The sequence below is a fragment of the Pezoporus occidentalis genome, unplaced genomic scaffold (assembly GCF_034315485.1).
Source record: "Pezoporus occidentalis ecotype Australia unplaced genomic scaffold, CSIRO_AGI_Poc_V1 ctg90, whole genome shotgun sequence".
In the NCBI taxonomy this organism is placed as follows: domain Eukaryota; kingdom Metazoa; phylum Chordata; class Aves; order Psittaciformes; family Psittacidae; genus Pezoporus; species Pezoporus occidentalis.
This window is the reverse complement of record NW_026916263.1, coordinates 834,742-855,558: the sequence shown is the minus strand read 5'-3', so window position 1 is coordinate 855,558 and position 20,817 is coordinate 834,742. Positions and strand designations below refer to the sequence as shown.

Sequence of the window (20,817 nt, the reverse complement as noted above, 5' to 3'; positions counted from 1 at the left end):
TACTAAAAATTTGACAATATTTATAAAATATTAAAGGCTAAATAGCCAAAATGTTTTTTTTTATCTGCCACTCAGTGGCAGAGGAATTGGGTACACTGGCTCATAATTTATTCATCTGGATTATAGTGGTAGGATGCTGTGGGTGTTGAGAGGCCTAATAGGAAGTTTAGCTGAGCTGCAGAGGCTGCTGCTAGCTCTGTGGAAGAACAAGAAAAATGAATTTTTCTTGTACTCAGTGGAAATCCTGGTGTGAGGTGTGATGGCAACCATCAGCGCTCCTGCCACAGAAAGCCACTCAGTCCTTCCAGAATTTGTTTCTGTTGGAGAAAAATTTTAAGGGAGACTGTAAAGCTGGTTGGAGGAAAAAAATAATTAGAAACTTTGGCAGCCATAAAGCAACTTTTTAAGTGATGGGACTTTTTTTCAGCAATCTAGGAATGAAAGTGTGATGCCTTCTGGAAAGTTTTATCATACTGCCTTGAGTGTCTATGGTGCAGCATGGCACTGTGGTGCAACATAGTGATTCTTTTGATCTTGAGACCTGTCATGTATGGGGACTTTTGGATTGAATAGTTGTTTTGTTAATAAAACTTTTCAATTTTTTTTTTTCTCTCATCAGAAAAACTACAGCTAACTTCAGTTGTTCACTAGGTAGACACTTTCTTAACACAAGCTCCCCTTTGGGCCTTTCCAACACAATTGCATGACAGACCTCATTTAGGAGTGGGAAAAGGGAAATATAAAAAGGGGTCACAGAGAAAGAAAGCAAAGAGAAAACAGAGGTGTATGTGCTTTCTTTCCTTCTGACCTACTATTGCTATATCCAATGTTATAAATTAAATGAGGCGACATATCCAATGTTTTTTTCTGGCTTTTATCAAGAATACTGTATGCTTTCATATCCAAAATTGATGCCTTCCTAGAATATTTCCTCTCTTTTTGTGTTGTCCAGAAATGTTTAAATTACTTTCTGCTTTCTCTTTATTTATGAATGTATATATATGTATATATCTGTATGTCTGTCACCTTAAAGTTGCTGAGCTCTTTAGAAATGATGGGAGTGGTAGTGGTGATGGGAACGTGGATTTCTTCCTTCCAACTGTCCATCAACATGGTAAGCATTTTCAATTAATCCTATTTTTTGTTGCTAATTTTAATATCCCTCAGAAATTACTACATTGACACAACTTGTCATAGTGGACCTGTACAGCTACAGGTGATTAATTTCAATTAGTCATAAAGTTCTATCAAAATATTCTTTTCCGTTTTAATTTAGGCATAATTTCAGTAATGGTCAGTGTTTAGTGTAGCACAGAAAATAACAGTTTCTATACATGAAAACTATATTGTTATAAAACACAATATGCTAATTCCAGAAGTATAATTTGCAAAATCAGTTCTGTTTGAAAATTGTCAAGTTTTCTGGAGAGCAAAAAGCAGACACTTTTTAAATTGAAAGTAATTAAAAAAACTACCTCATTGTATGCTTGGTATGTGCTTTGTGCTACTTTTATTTTCTGCATGTCAAAAATATTCTTAAAGAAAAGTAAGCTGTCTTAGATATTTTAAGGAATGTTTTGATTATTTTTTATTTCTTCTCTTTAACTTTTTTATTTATGTTAGACATGCAGAAAACAGATACTTGATGTGGAAATAGCATAAAATCTGAGGGAAATCCCTGATCATATGCAACTTCAAATTAAACCCTACAGACCTGAACATGGAATATAAGCACCCATTATCCAAACTGTATAATTTATTTCTCTGTGATGGCCTGATTTTCAATTTTATTTGTAAATACAGTGGATTTCAGTTTGAATTTGAGAGCAAGTCTGCAGTTTAGCCACTTTTTGGAGCTTCTTGGTTTTTTTTTTCATGGAATCATAGAATGGTTTAGGTTGGAAAAGACTATTAAGATCATCCAGTCCAACCAACATAACTCTGCCAAGTCCATGACCAAACAGTGTCCTTAAGTGCCACATCTACACATCTTTTAAATACCTCCAGTGCTGATAACTCCACCACTTCCCTGGGCAGCCTGTTCCAATGCCCAGATACCCTTTCTGTTTGAAGTGCTGTTTCCCTTTTCCTTGTTTCCAGAAAAGATTTTCCATGCCAAGCTCTTTCTCTGAGCAGCAATTTATCTAAACCAAGACAATATCTTTTAGTAATGGGATTTACAGGACTTGTTTTTTTTCTTTGTTTTCCATTCCAGGTTATCTTAGGATGACACCTGCATTCATCTGGTCTATCTGCTTACACTGTGTTTTACCATGTAACTCCCACCATCCTAAATTCTGCTTCGTTTTCATTCATTAAATCTGTAATTTTAATTCATTAAATCTAGTCCTCCCTTAAAATGTCCATATTTGCTATATTTTTTGTTGCATAGTTCCATAAAACTATGGAACTAAACAGGACAGCATTACAGAAAGTCAGTTCCTTGTCCATGTGCATAGTTATCCTGCATTTCAAAAAAAGACAAAACAGCAGAGATACTCCAGTCATACTCTCATGTGTGTTTTTTGCAACATATTTCTTTAGCTGTTTACTTTCATGTAAAAAAGATTCTAGAAAAAATAACCCATTTGGCACTTGCACTTAACAGCTAACTTGGGGGTTGCATCACACATCCTTGTGACTATTGAGGCTTCTGATGATGCCCATGGTGTGTTTGAGTTCAGTACTGAGTCGCTGTTGGTAAATGGAACTGAGCCTGAAGATGGAGATAGCAGTATTGTACTGCAGGTTAGAAAGCTTTGAGTATGATATTGCTGTGCAATCCTTTTCTGTCTTTGTTTTTACTGGGTGTTCTGCAAGGTTTTTGCTATAAGTTTATGGGGTTTATAACTACTTTATCATGCATTTTTGCCATTCCATACTGAGTTTTCTAATGTGCATCATTCAGCTTGAAGCTAAAATGATGTTATAATAATATCCATAAATTTAAAATTACTTCTATGTGTTTACATTTGAGGTACTATTACCTTAAGTAGGTACAGTGTTGGTGATACAACAAACACAGCGGTAATAAAGACTACACTGTTCATTTAAAACACAAATTTATTTTTAACCCATCATGTCAATGTCTTTGCTTAATTCTATCTCATAATTTTATGTTTTTCTTTCTTAGAGAACAAAAATACACAGATCTTTTTATTTTTCTCTTAGGTTGTAAGAACTCATGGAGCCTTGTCTCAGGTGACACTGCATTGGATCATAGACTGTGATCTTACTAAAGACCTGATCTCTACAGATGGGAATGTAACATTTGATGTTGGTCAAGTGAGAGCAAATATTACAGTACAGGTTTCTCCTGATGAAGTTCCTGAATTGGATAAGGTGTTTTCAGTTTTAATCACCAATGTGTCCAGTGGTCGTCTTGGAAATCACACTAATGCCACATTAACTGTTTTAGCTAATGATGATCCATATGGAGTCTTTATCTTTTCTGAGCGAAACAGACCAATGAAAGTTGAGGAAGAAACAAGAAATATCCCCCTGACAGTATTAAGGCATGGTGGTCTCCTCGGAACAGTGATGGTAACATACAGGACAATGGGCGATGATGAAAAGCCCCCCTTTCTTCCACCTGATGTTGTTAGAGCAATAGAGGGAGAAGATTACACACCCATCACAGGCTACACAGTCTTTGGAACTGATGAAAGTGAGGCCACAATATATTTGCCTATTTTGGATGATGATGATCCTGAGAGGTCAGAGTCTGTTTTTGTGGAGCTAAGCAGTATTGTTTTGATTGAGAAAGTACAAGATCGGCCAAGTAAGTATCTTATGTATGTAAAACCAAAATTTAAATATGAAGGGTAGTTTTTATGTTTAATTGGATAAAATGCAACAAGTTAAATGACAAACATTTAACCTCTACCAAACTCTGTATAGTTAAGAAATCTCCAAGTTACCTGTCTTGCGTGCTTCTGACTTACATTTCCTTTAGCACAGTATTTTGACAGGGATGCATGAGCATATCTTTATCCCTTTTGTATTGTCTTATCCAAAGTTTTTCAGGCCAGATATGTTACAGTACCGATTTTGTGCACTGTCCATACAGCTAATGTGTTTCTGTGAAATTCAGTATTAGGGAGCAAGTAAGCCAGTTTTGCTTATTGAAAGCAAAAAAAAGCCATTTTAAAAAAAAGTGATATAGAATTACAGCCTCGTGTTACTTTTTTAGTGTAGATAATGTTTGCTTCATACCTCATTCAGGTAAATTCAGGTCATTACAGCCTGATTTGCACTTCAGAACTTCTTGGCATGTCTAATTGCTGCACCACCCTAGTAATGTTGATATTAAGGAGATCTTCAAATATAATTCTGCTGGGAGTTTGAAATCTTACTTATATTTCATCATAGCAAGTGTAAAAATGAAGTTCTTCTGAACTGTATTGATCTTGCTACTGGCTCTATGGTCAAATAAATAAATAAATTACTTAACAGTACCTCACTTCAAAAAAAAAATTATGGCTTGTAAGAGCCATAACTGCCTGGCTTCCACAGCCTACCTTCCACTGCCTGCCTTTTACAACAGGGTAGAATAATATGTTATTATAAATTCGGATTTTTATGCCATAATATATTTCAAATACCAGAAGTATGTTGGTGCAGTGAGTAGTTATAATTCATCCAATTCTAAAAAAGGCAATTTTGTTGAAAGCTAGTGGTGACTAACAATTAAACTTACATGTATGTCTGTGAACCCTATAGCCATAGATAGCAAGCATCTTGGTCACCTCCTCACTAAGTTTTCTTTATGTTTCAGTTATAAATTCTCCTCGACTTGGATCAGTGGATGAGACAATAGCTCATGTAATTATCAGTGCCAATGATGATGCTTTTGGAACACTTCAGCTTTCAGCTTCAGCTGTGCGAGTTGCTGAAAATTATGTTGGACCAATCATTAATGTGACCAGGACTGGGGGAATATTTTCAGATGTTTCTGTGAAATTTAAAGCCATGCCAATAACTGCAACAGCTGGTAAGTGATCAGAATAACGGAAGTACACAGTCTGCGTTACCTTGGAAAGAGCATGCTGTATGCTTTGAGCAGTTAAAGCAAACAAGTGTATTGAATGCACTATTGTATAACAAGTACAAAAAAAAAAAAAAAGAATTATTGATACGTTTACTGACTGTACTTAGCAAATAGGAATCTTATGGGAGAGATCATGCATCAGCTTCTAGAAAACGCCGAGACATCACTGAAGAATCTAGGAAGTGAAATGAATGAAGGAATTGGGTATTCATTTCCCGAGTAGCCCACCACCTCAGAAAAAAAAAACAAACAAAAAAACCCCAACCAACCAATAGTAGTATACGTAGCTCTGTTCAGTCCTGTGTACTTAAACCCACCATGCAATGTTTCGGAAAAGCATTGAGGAATGCATGTATAAGAAGGAGAAAGAGAGAAGTGTTAATGATGATGTTCAATACGCTGCACCATAATGCATTAATATTTTCTGGTTTTCGTTGCTTTGTTGTTTTTTTTTAATCTATAAATCTAGGTGAGGACTACAGTGTAGCCTCGTCAGATGTGGTTTTACTCGAAGGGGAAACAAGTAAAGCTGTGCCAATTTATATAATTAATGATATCAATCCTGAAGTTGAGGAGTCATTTTATGTTCAGCTGCTGAATCAAACTACAGGAGGAGCCTTGCTTGGATCTTTGACAAGGGCAATCATAACTATTGAGGCTTCTGATGATCCGTTTGGATCCTTTGGTAAATGAGTCTTATTTATATATTTTCTATTTTCCGTTAACAGTTTTACTGCAGATTTTTTGGTGAACTGTTACTGGGAAACTGAATAAAAACTTTCAAAAGACAAAGAGGAAACCTGAATGATTACAGTAAAGGAAAAGATAAGATATACTGAATTAAAACATACAATGAGGGAGCAATAGTGTTTAATATAACCAAAAAAGTATTTAGTCAGTTGATATAGAAGGATTTTGGACTCTCCTAATAGAGATAGATGGATTTTAGTTTACTTTTTTATTTTTTATCTAAGAAGTGCTGCATTTCTTCAATAGGTTTAAGCCAAAATCTGCATTCTAATATCCATTGCTTAAATATGTTGATATCTTTGTTTTAGTAGATAATCAGCCAAAGCAGATTTAAAAATCTGGGGAAATTGTAAAATATAAAGGGAAATTCAATTACATTCACTTATTTTCTGTAAAGTACTTTAGTTTTTCTTCTGCCTTTTATTATCAATAAAATTAATTGTGTATATATTCCAAAATCCATTTTATTACACAGGTTTTGAGAAAGGCTTTGGTGATTTCAAAAATGTAACGATATATTAGAAATTTATAACTTTTGTTTATTCTTTGGTTTTTTTTTTCTGTGTATTTCCTCTGGTTTACCCTTTTATTCCTTCGGTACCCTACATAGTTCCTCTTGTTGCATTTTGTCAGTAGAAAATGATAGAGGAAAGAAAAAATGTCAAAATTAAATAATTCCAGATGGACAATAAATTAACTTATTTGTAACAACTGAAAGTTTAATGCAAGGAAGACTTCTACTTAAAAGAATTTTAGATGGAGCATGTTGACTTATTTCTTCAGAAAGTGGCATGACAGCTGCTAAAGAATAATTATGAAATTGTCTTCCAAGAGCTTGGAGACATACTCATGGTTAGCCTCAAAGAAGAGTGTGCTGGAATAAACTTCTTGGATGAGGTCTTAAATTTCATGCTAATTTCCTCTGTAGGTGAAAATATTGATACTGAAAGTTTGCTTTTAAGTTTAAACCTGACTAAAAGTGATTTATCTGTGCGAGTAAATGCAACCAAGTGAAATAAAACTGTACTTCAGGAGCTGTTATATTTACTTTCACTGTCAATGAAATACATCTCTCTGTGCTGTACTATAGTATTTCAGATGACTAAATTCACTGTGGAGGAGCCTGAATTTGGATCAGTAACCATAAATCTGCCAATAATCCGCAATGCTGGGACGCTGGGTAACGTTACAGTTCAGTGGGTTGCTACCATTAATGGACATCCTGCTGACGATGACTTACAGGTCGCCTTGGGTAATATTACTTTTGCCCCTGGGGAAGCCATTCACATGTTGCTGCTGGAAATCCTGGCTGATGATATTCCAGAAACAGAAGAAGTAAGTAAAGCAGTTTATCATCTTTCTTGAATAGTATTAGAGTTTTAACTTGTTACAGAGATGTGTGCAAACAAAAGCAAGGAATGCTCTAGCAGGAAGGTGCAAGAAGTTCAGGTATTACTTTGCTTGTGATTATTGTTAGAAATACCAAAAACCGTTTAGCTGCATTATTTCTTTTTCTTTTTTTTTTCTTTTTGAGATTGTCCATGTAGAATTAACTCAGGCTTCCAATGGCGGTGCTATTGGGTTAGATGGCGTGGCAAATATTGTAATACCTGCCAATGATAATCCTTATGGCACAGTTTTCTTTCATCAATCCTTATATCGAATTCAGGAGCCACTAGAAAGAAAAATGCTTGCAAATATAACAGTCAGGCGAAGGTTTGTATGATGTTTGATTTGTTTATATCTATTATTTTTTCCTTTTCTTTGTCTTGGCTATAATTTCAAATGTCATGCTTGTCTTGTATTTGTATCAATTTCTTGATCTGCCAGCTCAACATATTTTTATTTCATGTACATGGTTTTAGAGCTAGATGTCAGCTTATTAGAAATGTACATAAAGTACTCAAATGTAATATACATTGTAATGTGCACTGTAAACATAATGTACACAGTGTATTTGAAGTTTCATTTTGCCTATTCAATCATCAAATAATTTAAAGCTGCACAACAGCCTGGTCCATTGATTTTAACTGGAGGACAAAATAGCCTGTGGGATGAAAAGGAATAAGAAAAGGAAAACAGGTTTTATGCATGTGATACGATATCCTGAGGGTACCTAGGAGGAAAGATGACAAAGTTGGGTAGCACAGGATTTTCCTTCCTAGCCATGCCTAAGACTAAGTTAATTCCTAGAAACACAGGTTTGCAAACAGTCATTTTCAACAGGTTGCTACCCAAGCTAAAAATAATCAAACTTGCTAGCCAGAAAAATTTCCTACCAAGGCAGTCCATTTTAATTAGCTATTTGGAACTTTTCAGGAATTCAGAAAGGGCTTGTCAATTTTGTTCATTTTTATTCTTAACCCAGAAACAGAATATTAGACATAGTTCATCAACTAACATTATTTTCTTATTTTAATGTCTTCTAGTGGGGGCAGGTTTGGTCAGCTGCAGATACTTTACAGCACTTCTGAGACTGATGTCATAGCTCTTGCCATTGAGCAAGGTCAGGATATCCTGGCCTGTTATGATTCTCCAGTACAAGGAATTCCTGACCAACCATCCAAGACCAGAGTGAGTGTGTCAGCAGCAAGCGACCCACTATATGCCTGTGCAACTCAGTGCCTAAAAGAACAAGCTTGTTCAGCCTTTACATTTTCCAGTGTCTCTGAGATGCCTCTCTGCCTTTGGCTGACATCAGAGATCAGCCCATTAACTAACACTTCAGGATTCTGGACCTACAGGAAAAACATAACCAGTGCATCTGCTCTCTTTAGCACACAAGCCATTGCTGGTAGTGATTATGAATCCATTACAAGACAGTGGGCCATAATGGAGGAAGGGGAAGAGTTTGCAAATCTCACAGTTACCATACTACCTGACAATCTGCCAGAGTTGGATGAGCAATTCACTATATCCCTATTGAAAGTTGAGCTAATGAACATCTCAGCCAGCTTAAAAAATCAACCAACTATAGGACAGCCAAATACTTCCACAGTTGTCATAATGATGAATGGAGATGCGTTTGGAGTATTTAAGATCTACAGCGTAAGTCCCAATGCAACAGAGAAAGGTCTGTATATTGAAGTAGAAGAACGCCCTCAGGCCAATGTGCAGCTAATGATACATAGGACAGAAGGCAGCCTGGGACAGGTGACAGTGGAATGGCGTGTGGTTGGTGGAACTGCTACCCCGGACTTGGATTTTGTAGGTGTTGGTGAGATTCTCGCATTCGCTGAAGGTGAGGCAAGGTTTTGCACTAGCTTCTGTTTGATAAAACTAAAGAAAAGCAAAATGAATTGATAGGCAGTCAGTCCTACGGGTAGTTTGATAAGTGATGACTTATTCTTAGGCTAAACCTCCCTAAATGCTCATAATACGTTTTCAAAAGAGCCTAGTTCATTAGCTTATATCATTATGTTGCAGAACATACACTGGTAGTGTGGAGTGCATTATAAAGATTACCTTTTTACCAAATAAATAAGGAATGATAATGCTGAAGGCATTTGTTAAGCATAATGAAAATGAGAATCAGGCCTAACTGGTCTTCTGTTAATCTTCAGTGAGTACAGCACTAATTTTTCCTGAGGTCTTTTTTTAGATTGAGATTGTATTAATTTCTGAACATGACATGACACATTAAAAAAAAAAAAATTGCAAACAGGGTGAACAAGTCAATGGGAGATATTACTTAAATGCCATTGAAACTGACAGATATATTTTATATTTTATGTTTTCAAAGTCTGAGTTGATTGAACAGTTCTTCTGAAAGCAATTTATGGTACTGTAGTAAAAATTCTAGTGTGCTATCTAGTTTCCTAAATAGAACTATCTGAAAACAAAAGAAGGGTTCCCAGCAGTGATTCTGAGGCTGATGTGTAATAACATTAGTGGCTATAAGTTCAGTAAAAAAAAGTTTTCAAAGTATTTTGAAAGACAATATCAAGAAAATAGATGTATTTTGTAAACTGTGTACATACTTGTGTATATGGTTAATCAGAAGTTATCATGCACTTGGTAAGTTTTTTACAAGAATAATATTCCCCTTTTCTAAGTTAATTTTGAAGTCAGAGAACTTATCATGCAAATGAAGAGTTCTAGACATTCACTAATCATGCATACATTGGTAATTTCTACACAGTATACTTAATAATTTTATATTTACATTGCCCTAATGTAACTTTTCAGTAGTAAGTGAATAAAAATTCATAATGACAATTCATAATGACAAGTAACTTCTAATCAATTGAACAAATAAATATACATCATGCTCTTTTTAATATTTTTTAAAGGATTTCCAAGAGATTGTTAAGTCTTTTTAAAAGGTGATTTCCATGTGCACACATAAGTATCATCTGTCTGTTCTTCTTCTTGTAGGGGAAACAAAAAGCATTGTCACACTGACCATTTTAGATGATGCAGAGCCAGAAGATAATGAAAGTATCATAATCAGCCTGGTCAATACTGAAGGAGGGAGTCGGATTCTGCCCAGTTTTGACACTGTCACAGTGATTATTCTGGCAAGTGACAATGTGGCAGGAATTATTAGCTTTCAGACAGCCTCCAGATCTGTTATTGGTCATGAAGGTGGGATTCTTCATATTGATCACAGTCTGTTTAACATTAGTTTCTGTGTCAGTGCTTTCTATTGATCGTGACCCACAGTGACTGTTTTTATCACTGTTCAGAGAATGCCAGCAAGCAGGGAATAACCACATACTTGGCATCTATTTCCTTGAATTTTTAACTCTTGCAAGCTTAGCACTTAGATTAAATCAATGGGAAAGATAAGTGTACCATTTCTAAAACCATTTTATATATCATCATCTGTGCTTTCCTTTCTTCTGAAGAGCATGCCTTGCTTCTATTGGTATTTCAAAGCTCCTTTTAGCATTTCTTGTTGTATTCATTTATACTGTATTCCTGAACTGTATACAACTCCCATCATACACACGTATTAGTACTAGTCATAAGCAAATCTCATCTATCAGTGACTTAAAATTCACTCTAAATCTTCTAGGAAATATTCTCATAAGAAGATTAGGATCTCATCTTCCCTCTCCCTGACTCAGTAACTGGCTGTTTTAAAATTTTCTGTTTATGACTTCTTGTGATAGCTAGTTTAGGAATGTAGGAATCTTGCTGTCATTACTCAGTCATGACCTTTGAGAAAGAACAGTAATAATTTGATAGTCCCAATGGTGTCTACTAGTGCTTTAAAAGAGAATGTTGTGTGTTCAATCTAAGGTTTGATACATTTGTGCATAGGATAATGACAGTACTAATGGTGATTGTTTTTGGCAGCCTTTGCTGGAATCAAAATATATTGCAGTATGATTTTTCTCTGACATATAAACTGATGGGTAGGAAAAGTTAACAAAACAGAAATTTGCTTTCAGAAATGCATTTTCTGTTCAAAGAAGTCTTTTTTAACCAAATGCCTTCTGGTTGGTTGGTTGGTTGGTTGGTTGTTTTTTTTTTCTATAAATGAAAGGGCATCATAACCTTTTGGGTTTTTATCTAGATATGTTTTTTGTTAATTCTGCTCTAATGTGTGCCCAGTTTTTGTCCTTTATTCCTCCACATTAATAGCCCATATCCCTCTGCCAAGCCAGCTGCAATCTGGCAGGCTAAGAAGAACCGTTAATGATCACAAGACAAACAGTCTCATTCCCAGAGGTTGCAGTGACCCTGAATACTTTCCACTGGTTAAATATTATCATAGCATGCTAACAAATGTTGCCTATTGGGAGCTGAAACACTCTGCTATAGTTTATAAATTACTTGATCCTAATTCCTCTAGCTTGTGAAGAGCAGTGCATTGTTTTACAATACATGACAGCAAGAAAACCCAAGGAAACTAATTCCCTTTGATAAAAAAAGGAAAGAATAAGCTAAGGCCTTTAGAATATTTCAGTATTTATACTTCATTTTTAGTAATACCTTTTTTTGTTCTGAAAATAAAATTTATCAGACATAAATCCAAATGTGATTATATTAATTGTATTACTGAACAATTTCTGTCTAGCAAATCTGTATTGTTTTCAAGCTGTGCATATTGTTTAACACCTTACTGGGACAAGGGTAGCATTATAGTGCCTGCAGAGGCACGCAACAGTTGTGTGGCTATGACTGTATTAAAGGAAAATACATTGCAGTAGTTTGAAATAAGGAAGAAGAGGGGGATGGCTGAGCCCCCCTTCTTCTCTGGTAAATGCAGAGATCTAAAGGTATAGATAAAACATAGTTAAATTTAAAAAAAAACTTAAACCAAAATGGTGAAATTAGCCTCATAACACCTTAAAGCTTCAGAAATCAATTAGTGCTTGTATTACTATTTCTTTCTGAGTCAGTAATGAACTACCTGATGTCTGTAATTATGATGAATTATACTTCAGGTTTCTTCTCAGTGCAGGCTTCTGCATCATAAAGTATTTCGTACCAGTCTTCAGTGAAAATTCATTATATTACATCATGTTGTATTGAAATAAGCTTTGTCTAGACTGTGCATTCTGAAATGGTACCAGAGTAACCTTTTTTCTGTCAAATATTTGTTTGCAATGGATGTGCAAAATTATCGAATAAGATAGAATCAGTTTCAGTGCAGTGTTAAATGATATGCTAAGTTAGCCTCAGGGAAACCTGTAAACTGCAATCTACCCTCAGATATCTGACTGTAGAGGCAGAATCCTTGTGTTTTCAATAAATTTTAGATTCTTTTATTCTCTTAGAAGCAACGTAAAACAACTTAAGACAAAGATACGAACATTGGTGTATTTCCACGGCTTAACTGAAATTTGAAATGCTGAGGCTAAAATAACACTAGTTTATTTATTTGAAAATGGGTGTATACAATTCTTGTGTTATGTCTTCACAATTTTATATTTTAATTAGTTATATTAAGGTCTCTCGCAATTAGTTGTTCATCTCATTGGTAGTCAATATATATGCATCTCTAATTATTTATTACCAAAAAAAGAACATATCTAGAAAAAGATTCAAATTTTTCCTGCCTGTTTCAGCTATACAACGCTGTTCTGCAATATAATATACTACAATAGCTAGATAGCATCCTAACAGGATGCTGTTTAAAGTACATAATCAGGGAGACTAGCTGGGCTGCTCAGTTCTTTATGACACTAAGAAGCCACATTAACGCCACATCTTCTCTTTCACTATCATAGACATTTCTCAGTTTCTCTCAATAGGGTTGCTTTTAAGCATGTACATAACAAAAATCAGAACATGGAATTATTCCCAGATTTTACTCTTTTGTGTTGTTTACAGACAGTATTGTTCTTTTATTTGTGCATGTTTTAATGCATATGAGTAACTTACTTCCTAAGTTATTTATCTGTGTCAGCTTCCCTCATATTTGATACTTCTTCCCAAAGTTGAACTAAACCCAGAAAAGCTCAGGAAGAAAGAGTTTAGGTTTGGGGATTTTGTATTTTATACAAAACTCAAATATGTTCTATAACTACTGTGAAGTTCATTATTGAAAACATTAATGGTTTTCAGAATAACTATTTCAACTGTGATGGATGTTTTTGCCTTCTGATTTTTATACTTGATATGTAGTAGATGAAAGCCCAAAATACTGCATCTTATCCTTTGTTCCTAGGAGAAAAACTGCAATTCCATGTTGTAAGAACTGCCCCAGGATTGGGAAATGTTACTGTTGAATGGAAGATAGTTGGGCATAATGTCAAACAAAATTTTGAAAACTCTTCTGGAATACTCTTTTTTCCTGAGGTAAGTCCATAAGCAAAGCTAATGGCTACAGGAAAATACTGTAATTAAAACTGACCTGAGAAAAATAAAAGTGTTTTTATAGCAGTCTTTGTTTCTTGATGTAATTGTTTATTCTCTCCTTTACTCTTGGAGTTATAAACTGGGGGGAGTTTGTAGTTGTTGATTCTTCAACTTTACATTTCTTAAAGGTGTTGTTCAAAATATATATGATAGATTAGTATCACTTGCATTTTGTGCAATAATGACTCATTTATTTATCAATAAAATAAATAGGGGACATTGAATACAACATTGTATGTTCACTTGCTGGATGACCATATTCCTGAAGAAAAAGAAGAATACCAGATAATCCTATACAATATCAAAACAGAAGGTAATGTGAAGCTGTAGCCTGCTATGTCTTAAAACTACCATTTAATAGCGTAATATTTTCATATGTATTAATCTATTTTGGAAGTGTAGGGTTAAACATATTGCAGCTGATGTAAACTATGCAAAGTTCATTTGTATTTTATTGTAACAGGCTTGAATCCTTACACGTGTGTATATAGATACGTATACACATGAACATACATGTATGCATTTTATTTCCTTCCTTTTAACTGAATACAAACCTGAGCTAATGTGTTCTGGATACAGTTGCCACAAAATAAGCAGGTATTTTTTAAAGCAATCTTGTAATGCTGCAAGCTGACTTTCTGATCTGTCTCTAAATTCAAGTGTTCTTGAATTCAAATCAGTGTTCTGCCATTCAAATTAGAATAAGAAAAGCACAGACTGCATCCCTTCTCTAATATCGTTTGTTAAACTGAAATTAATGACTAAACACCAAACTAACTTGACGTGGATCGTGTTGCTGCTAGGTGCCTTGCCAACTTGCCAGAATCATTTGTTGACTCTTGTAATCCATCCGGATAACCATAAATTAATACACCATTGATTATTCATCAAAGCAACACTGGGAAAAGGAAGTAATTTCTTAATGGAATGACTGAGAAATTTAATATAATTTTAATTTTAGAAGTTGATTCCCAGGAAAACTTTCTTTTTACAATAGAGGAAATTCAGGAAAGTTGATACTTGGCACTAGCCCATTAAGTTTTCTCATTTCTTAATAGATTTTTCTGACTCTATACGTAGTATGCATACAATTTCTGTTGCGATTGTATGTTCCTGTGTTTGATACAGAATGTAAATATATATATATTCCACACCATCCATAAAATTCAGTGAGCATATCATGTGTTTGGTTTAATTTCATTAATTTGATTTCATTTGTACTGTCACTGGCTGTCACTTGGATGTTATAATAGCAGTAATATAAGACAAAAAAATTAGTTGTGTAACACTTTATTCACTGTAGTCCGTTGATTCTTTTGCAGGGGTGTCTTCTTCAGGTGCTGCTGTTCTGGATAGTCAAGGATATGAAGCTGTTCTGACAGTTGAAGCTAGTGATGAACCACATGGAATCCTGAATTTTGCTTCCCCATCCAGGGTTGTTTTAATGCCAGAGGAAAACAAAACAATTCAGCTTTTTATTAACAGAGAATTTGGATCTCTAGGTTTGTATAGTAATTCCAGGAGAAGGGAAGTCCTGTTTTTGTAATCATTAGGCAAATAAAAACCATGACATGGAGGGTGGAAATTTTGAAAAATCTTGGGTACAGGTGATGTTTTCAGAAATTGTAGGTTTCTGACTGCAGGTTTGGAAACTGAGTTTTGGATAAAACTGGAGCCATAGCCCTCATTTCCACAGCAAGGAATCTTGGAGCTGTGACTTAACTAGTTGGCTGTTAAGATTGGTAACTTTATATCTAATGTCTCAAAGTGTTAGTCTTTCCAAAAGAAATAAAAAACATATGAGGAAAGGAGATTGTATGGTATGATTCCCCCCTTAAATTCCAGAACCTGTCAAGGTATTTAATTAAGAGTACATAATTCCAGAATTGAATAATGTGTTGTGTGCAAAAATATTTTCTTATGTTTGTTGCCTGAGAATTTCAAACTGTATTATGAGATAACATTTCATTTCATACAGCCTAGCTTTGAATTCCATCTGTTATTTTATCTCCAGAAACACTTCATAAATTTTCAGCTTGGCTGTCCTGGCAGATCAGCAAGGCATGGCTTTGTTATAAAAAAAGTAATGTCTACATTTTTTGCTCGGTAACATTTATCAGTGTGTGCCCAGTTATTATTCCTTATTGAAGTGTTTGTCAATCTGCCTGGGGAGGAACTTTTACTTATTAAGCTGTTTTTTTCCAGCATTTTCTTAGAGCCCTTCTTAGATGTCAGTCATTCCTGAAACATTCTACTTCCCTTGGCACTAAACCTGGTATTAATAATATATTTTATGACCCAGGTAGTACAGCAGTGTAATATCTGGATTCCACAGAACCTTAAACTATCTGAATATGTTTAGTTGTAATGCATTTTGAGACCTGTGGTGTTGGAGAAATCACCAAAGGCTGGACTGAAAGCACTTTAAAAAGTGTAACAAAGTTCCGTTGGCTCCAGATTACTCTTTTAATCCCTCTACTTTGCAGTTAGGCTTTTCATTTTCTGGATGGGCATGTGATCTCTCTTGTCTATTCCAGTAAGCATTATGTAAAAAAAAAAAAAATACCTAAGAATTAAAAAAAAATCTTTTTGTCACAAATTAAACAGGTGATGTCAATGTTACATATGCCACAGTTCCAGGAGTACTCACCTTAAGTAATCAGACAGAAGGGACCTTGGCAGAACCAGGAAGTGATTATATAGCTGTTTCTGGCTCACTGATTCTGGAAGAAGGAGAAACTTCAGCTGCCATAAATGTTACTATTCTAGAGGTAAAGTCTAAACCCTTTCATTCTATGCTGATCTGTATCAGAAGAATAATAATTTGGAACCTAAAGCATGCAATCTGTATATGTCATGAAGATTTCATTGTCACTTAGATGTTTTTTATCTTAATGTTGAAGTCATAGAAGGGTAAATGATTACAGAAAGCAGCTCTACCTATGCATAAATTAAATTTAGCTGTTTCATTAAAAATTTACTGCCTGGTATACAGAACAGTGCAAGTCATTGCTTGCAACACACTTTCTCGTGATTGGTGTTTATGCCTTTAAAATTCGGCAAAATTTATTCACAAGCATAGTTTAGCGTCACCGGAGAGTCATTTTCATGAAATATGATGTCTTGCTTCATAATTCTAGTGTTGCTATAACCTTAGAGACCGCTACTGTGTTGCTTTTTGGTGACTTCTGTGACAGTTTCTTAAAGGAAAATGAAAAAATGTTGTACTGAACTTGTGCTTTGCAGGATGATGTACCAGAGGTGCAAGAATTCTTCTTGGTTAATTTAACTTCAGTGGAACTCATCATGAACCATTCAACTTTATCCCCACCTAGGCTGGGTAAAAAAACTTGTACAGAATTATCTCTGGCTTTCCTCTTATGTGAATTGCATGCAGAACATACTACACTGGCATATTATCAGTATTACACTTACTTGCCAACTATGCCAATATGAGATAGAATATTCTGGAAGAAACATTGTAGAACAGCAAACATACTCATTATTACACTTGCTTCTTGCTTTTTTAAGCCCTCTAAAAATTATAAGTCAATTTTCTTAGAGGAGTTAGTAATTAACAGCTGGAGAGCACAATTATCTTCAAAGTTTTATAAGCATTTCTAAGTATATAGTGGAAACAAACGTTTCAAAAAAATTACTCTTTGTGATTACTTTATTCACTCTTTTTAGGGTCTCTTTTTATTACTCTTTATCAGATTTACTTTTAGGAGTTCTATCCTGTGGTTTTCCTACTCTTCTGGTAGACTTTATTTATCATTTGCTTAGTTAGCTCCTCATTCTGCTTCTGAATTCAGTAGCGTTGCTGCCATTAGATTTAAGGGCAATTCGATTATCCTGTGATACTAGACCAGCCGTACTGATTATTTCTAACGTCTTCCTTGACTCTTTTTCCTTTTCTTTGCATGCCTATAGAAGTGACAGAGTTAATTCATTACAGACTGAAAGGTAACTTGCAAGACTCATAACATGCTGATTTGTAAATTGAGCTGGGATTAGTTGAGTCTAAAATCTAAACCATGAAAAGAGTAACATATGTACAGAGGATTTTTCTGAACTAGTGCTGAGTGTTGTATAGTCTCACCTTCTATTGTAAGGGGTTGACAGTCTCTTTGAATCATGATATTCAACCCTGCTGTGTCATCTTCATTGGGTTAAATGTACTTAGGATGAACAGATACTTGTTTAAACCCATGAGGCAAAAACTTGTCCTCATTATAAAATGTCACTATAAATTCTGTTCTAATCTTGTTTTCCATATTGGCATATTTTAATTTGTTCTGATTGATGATTTAACTCCTTATTGGTGCAGTGTTTGTTTTAGCATTTGTAGCTATCCCATACTCTATATGAGGTATTTGATGTATTATTAGGAAGTGTCTCGTATCAACAGAGATGGGTGTTTTGCACATGAAGCAGGCATGTTCAGTCAGTCCTACACATCTGGAATATATTGCATGTGCTGTTCCTGTCATAGCTATGTGTGTGCAATGTGTGGATTAAGTCTCATATGTCCATGATGTAGAGTTGAAGTGGCCTTGATTTCTGATCTGAGGCTCCATTGACAAGGATCAGAAACAACAAGCATAAAGACAGTTCTGTTGTTTTCTCCATGCTCCTCTTGCTTCCATCTTCTAGAACAGGTAGAAGAAAGTACTGAAATTGAATACAGAAGTGCAAGGAATTGAAAGAGAAAATGATAAACAGCTAGGAATGATGAAAGAAAAAGGAATAAACTTAATGGATACAAGAACGAACTAAGCTGGGGTGGTGGGCAGGGGTGCATCAGGGAAGGGGAGGAATGCCAGACATGAAATAAGAAATCTCATGTTGAAAGCAAAGTATAACAGACTTTGGGTGAACTGATCTGATTATGACGCAAGGGAAAATGTGGGTTAGAGGGAAGCTGAGAAGTCTGTAATCACTAGCACTCTGGATTTCTAAACCGTGGTAACATTTCTACTGTTTGTGTAGATGTTTTGCTGATTTTCATCACTACCTCATAGTGACAGGTTTGGATTCATGGCAAAGACCTTTTATTAATTTTTATCTGAATTGATAGAAATTTTTTGTATGGATCTAAATATGTTATATTTACTATGGATTAAGTGGGGTAGTTTGGTTGTAAAAATTGTCATCCTTTCTTTCTTTTAAAGTCTTATTAAAAGTAATTTGAAGTAAATTAAGGTAGTCATATTTTTAAGATTGTCTGGACAGCTAAAACATTATTTTCTCATAAGAATAAAGTTCTGACTACCAAGTTCTGGTTCCTGAAATCAGTGGTCATTTCTGGCATTAGTTTATTTTTCAGTATTTTCACAGTGCAATACATACAGTAATATTTCAGTTACATCTGTATTTATGGAGCAATAGGCTTTTTGAACAGAATGTTACAGTACATAAACAGCTAACAAAAGAAAATAAGTAATTCTGTATTTGTAGCAGAATCTGAGCTGTATGCCAGTAAAGTTTATGATCAGGCATTGAAACATGACAGGAGATGAAATATTGGATTGTTTTTTATCCTTCCTTCTCATTTTCACTCCATATTCAGAATGGCACAATCTGCAAAATGTTGATTGTCTTCATAATAAACACACACAATGAAGACAAGATTCCATGCCAAATCTTGCTTTTGGTGTGTCCTAATTTTTCTGTGCTGTGTTTTGCTCTTTTTCTTTGAGCCTTTCCAGTTATCTTGCTGACTATCATTTTCTCTTCCACATTTTGGAAACAGAAAATTATGTATTCTACAAAATTAGTAGAGATTTATAAATGCTTCTGTTAATCTTGAAAATAAGGAAAATGGAATCTATTGTTCTTTTGTCTTTGTAATTCTGTTTTCCATTTTAGATGTGGAAGGTTTAGCTTCTCAAGTTATTATTGATGCTAATGATGGAATAAACGGAGTAATTGAATGGGAAAGTACCAAGTAAGTCTTGTCTCCTTGAAAAGCTCACTGTGTCAGTCAGTGATTGTGGTTGCCCAATTATTTTCATTTTCAGTCAACAGTAATGTCCTGTTAAAACCAGGGCCAGATCTTTCAGATGGCAAAGCATCATTCAATTTGGTAGAACGAGAAAATGTAAGATAATTTTCACACTGAAACCCAGCATTTACTGTACGTTTACTCAGAAATATTTTGCTACTACATGCTTTCACTGCTGTCCTTTTATATAGTGAACATGTGTCACTCCTCCAGCCTCCGTCCAGCATTGCAGCCTCTGCTTCCATGTAAGCATATACACTGGCTTCTCCCAGATCTTCTCTGACTAATTTCTAGAAGGCATCCAGGAACACAGACAGACATAATCTGCCTCTAATAAGCAGGAAAAAACCACAACCTCCTATACATAATTCCGTTTAGATAAGAAACAAAGGAGAAAAGGTTGTATTATGCAATTGTAGTGATGGTGATACTGTAATAATGCCTTTTTCTCATAGAATCATAGAATAGTTAGGGTTGGAAATGACCTTAAGGTCATCTAGTTCCAACTAGGCCTGCCATGGGCAGGGATGACTCACACTAGACCGTGTTGCCCAAGGCTCTGTCCAGCCTGGCCTTGAACACTGCCAAGGAAAAGCATTATAAAGCATACTTCAGAGAGGGAGTGATTTGATGCAAAAATTTAACATCTGTCTACCATCTTATTCAAAAGAACTTGATCAGTGAGCACTGGTAATTTTTCTTGTTTTTTGTCTCAGCTTTGAAGTTAATGAATCTCACGGGAATCTAACAATAATGGCACACCGAAACAGGGGATCATATGGAAATGTGTCTGTATTTCTTTATGCCCAAAATTTGGAGGCACAGCTGGGTTTGGATTTTAATATGACCTCAAGGGTAAGAAGCAAATTCTTAATCTAGTACTTTTCATTCCTTCAGCTTCCTCAGAATAAGATTTTTTTGTTTAATCTGCAGAATGATCAGTAATGCACCTAAATTTTTCAACTTGTTTCAACTGCTTTGGTCATCTGAAGAGAGTGAGATCAAATTAGTCATTTTACTGTTTCTTTTTAAAAACTGAAGTATTTTTAAATATAAGGCACACTATAAACTTTGAAACATTTATCTCAAATACAGTTCTGCTTAGACAACAGCAAGTAAGATTTCATGTAAGGTGTCATATTTTTTTACAACAGAACTTCCAGATTAAATTAATCTTGTTTGTTATCATTCTGCA

At 34.9% G+C, this 20,817-nt stretch overlaps 1 protein-coding gene across 1 annotated transcript in view; it reads left to right on the top strand.

The window, feature by feature from the left end:
* Positions 1–20,817, top strand: part of ADGRV1 (adhesion G protein-coupled receptor V1) — a 293,458-nt gene that overhangs the window by 53,184 nt on the left and 219,457 nt on the right. Inside the window, exons 26-41 of the mRNA XM_062605211.1 lie at positions 1,034–1,114; positions 2,609–2,748; positions 3,172–3,781; positions 4,778–4,993; positions 5,520–5,735; positions 6,891–7,135; positions 7,335–7,516; positions 8,230–9,041; positions 10,178–10,387; positions 13,425–13,555; positions 13,829–13,928; positions 14,938–15,117; positions 16,223–16,386; positions 16,862–16,955; positions 19,487–19,565; positions 20,339–20,477. Coding sequence (XP_062461195.1) covers positions 1,034–1,114; positions 2,609–2,748; positions 3,172–3,781; positions 4,778–4,993; positions 5,520–5,735; positions 6,891–7,135; positions 7,335–7,516; positions 8,230–9,041; positions 10,178–10,387; positions 13,425–13,555; positions 13,829–13,928; positions 14,938–15,117; positions 16,223–16,386; positions 16,862–16,955; positions 19,487–19,565; positions 20,339–20,477 — 3,599 coding nt within the window. The remainder of the gene's footprint in view (positions 1–1,033; positions 1,115–2,608; positions 2,749–3,171; positions 3,782–4,777; positions 4,994–5,519; positions 5,736–6,890; positions 7,136–7,334; positions 7,517–8,229; positions 9,042–10,177; positions 10,388–13,424; positions 13,556–13,828; positions 13,929–14,937; positions 15,118–16,222; positions 16,387–16,861; positions 16,956–19,486; positions 19,566–20,338; positions 20,478–20,817) is intronic.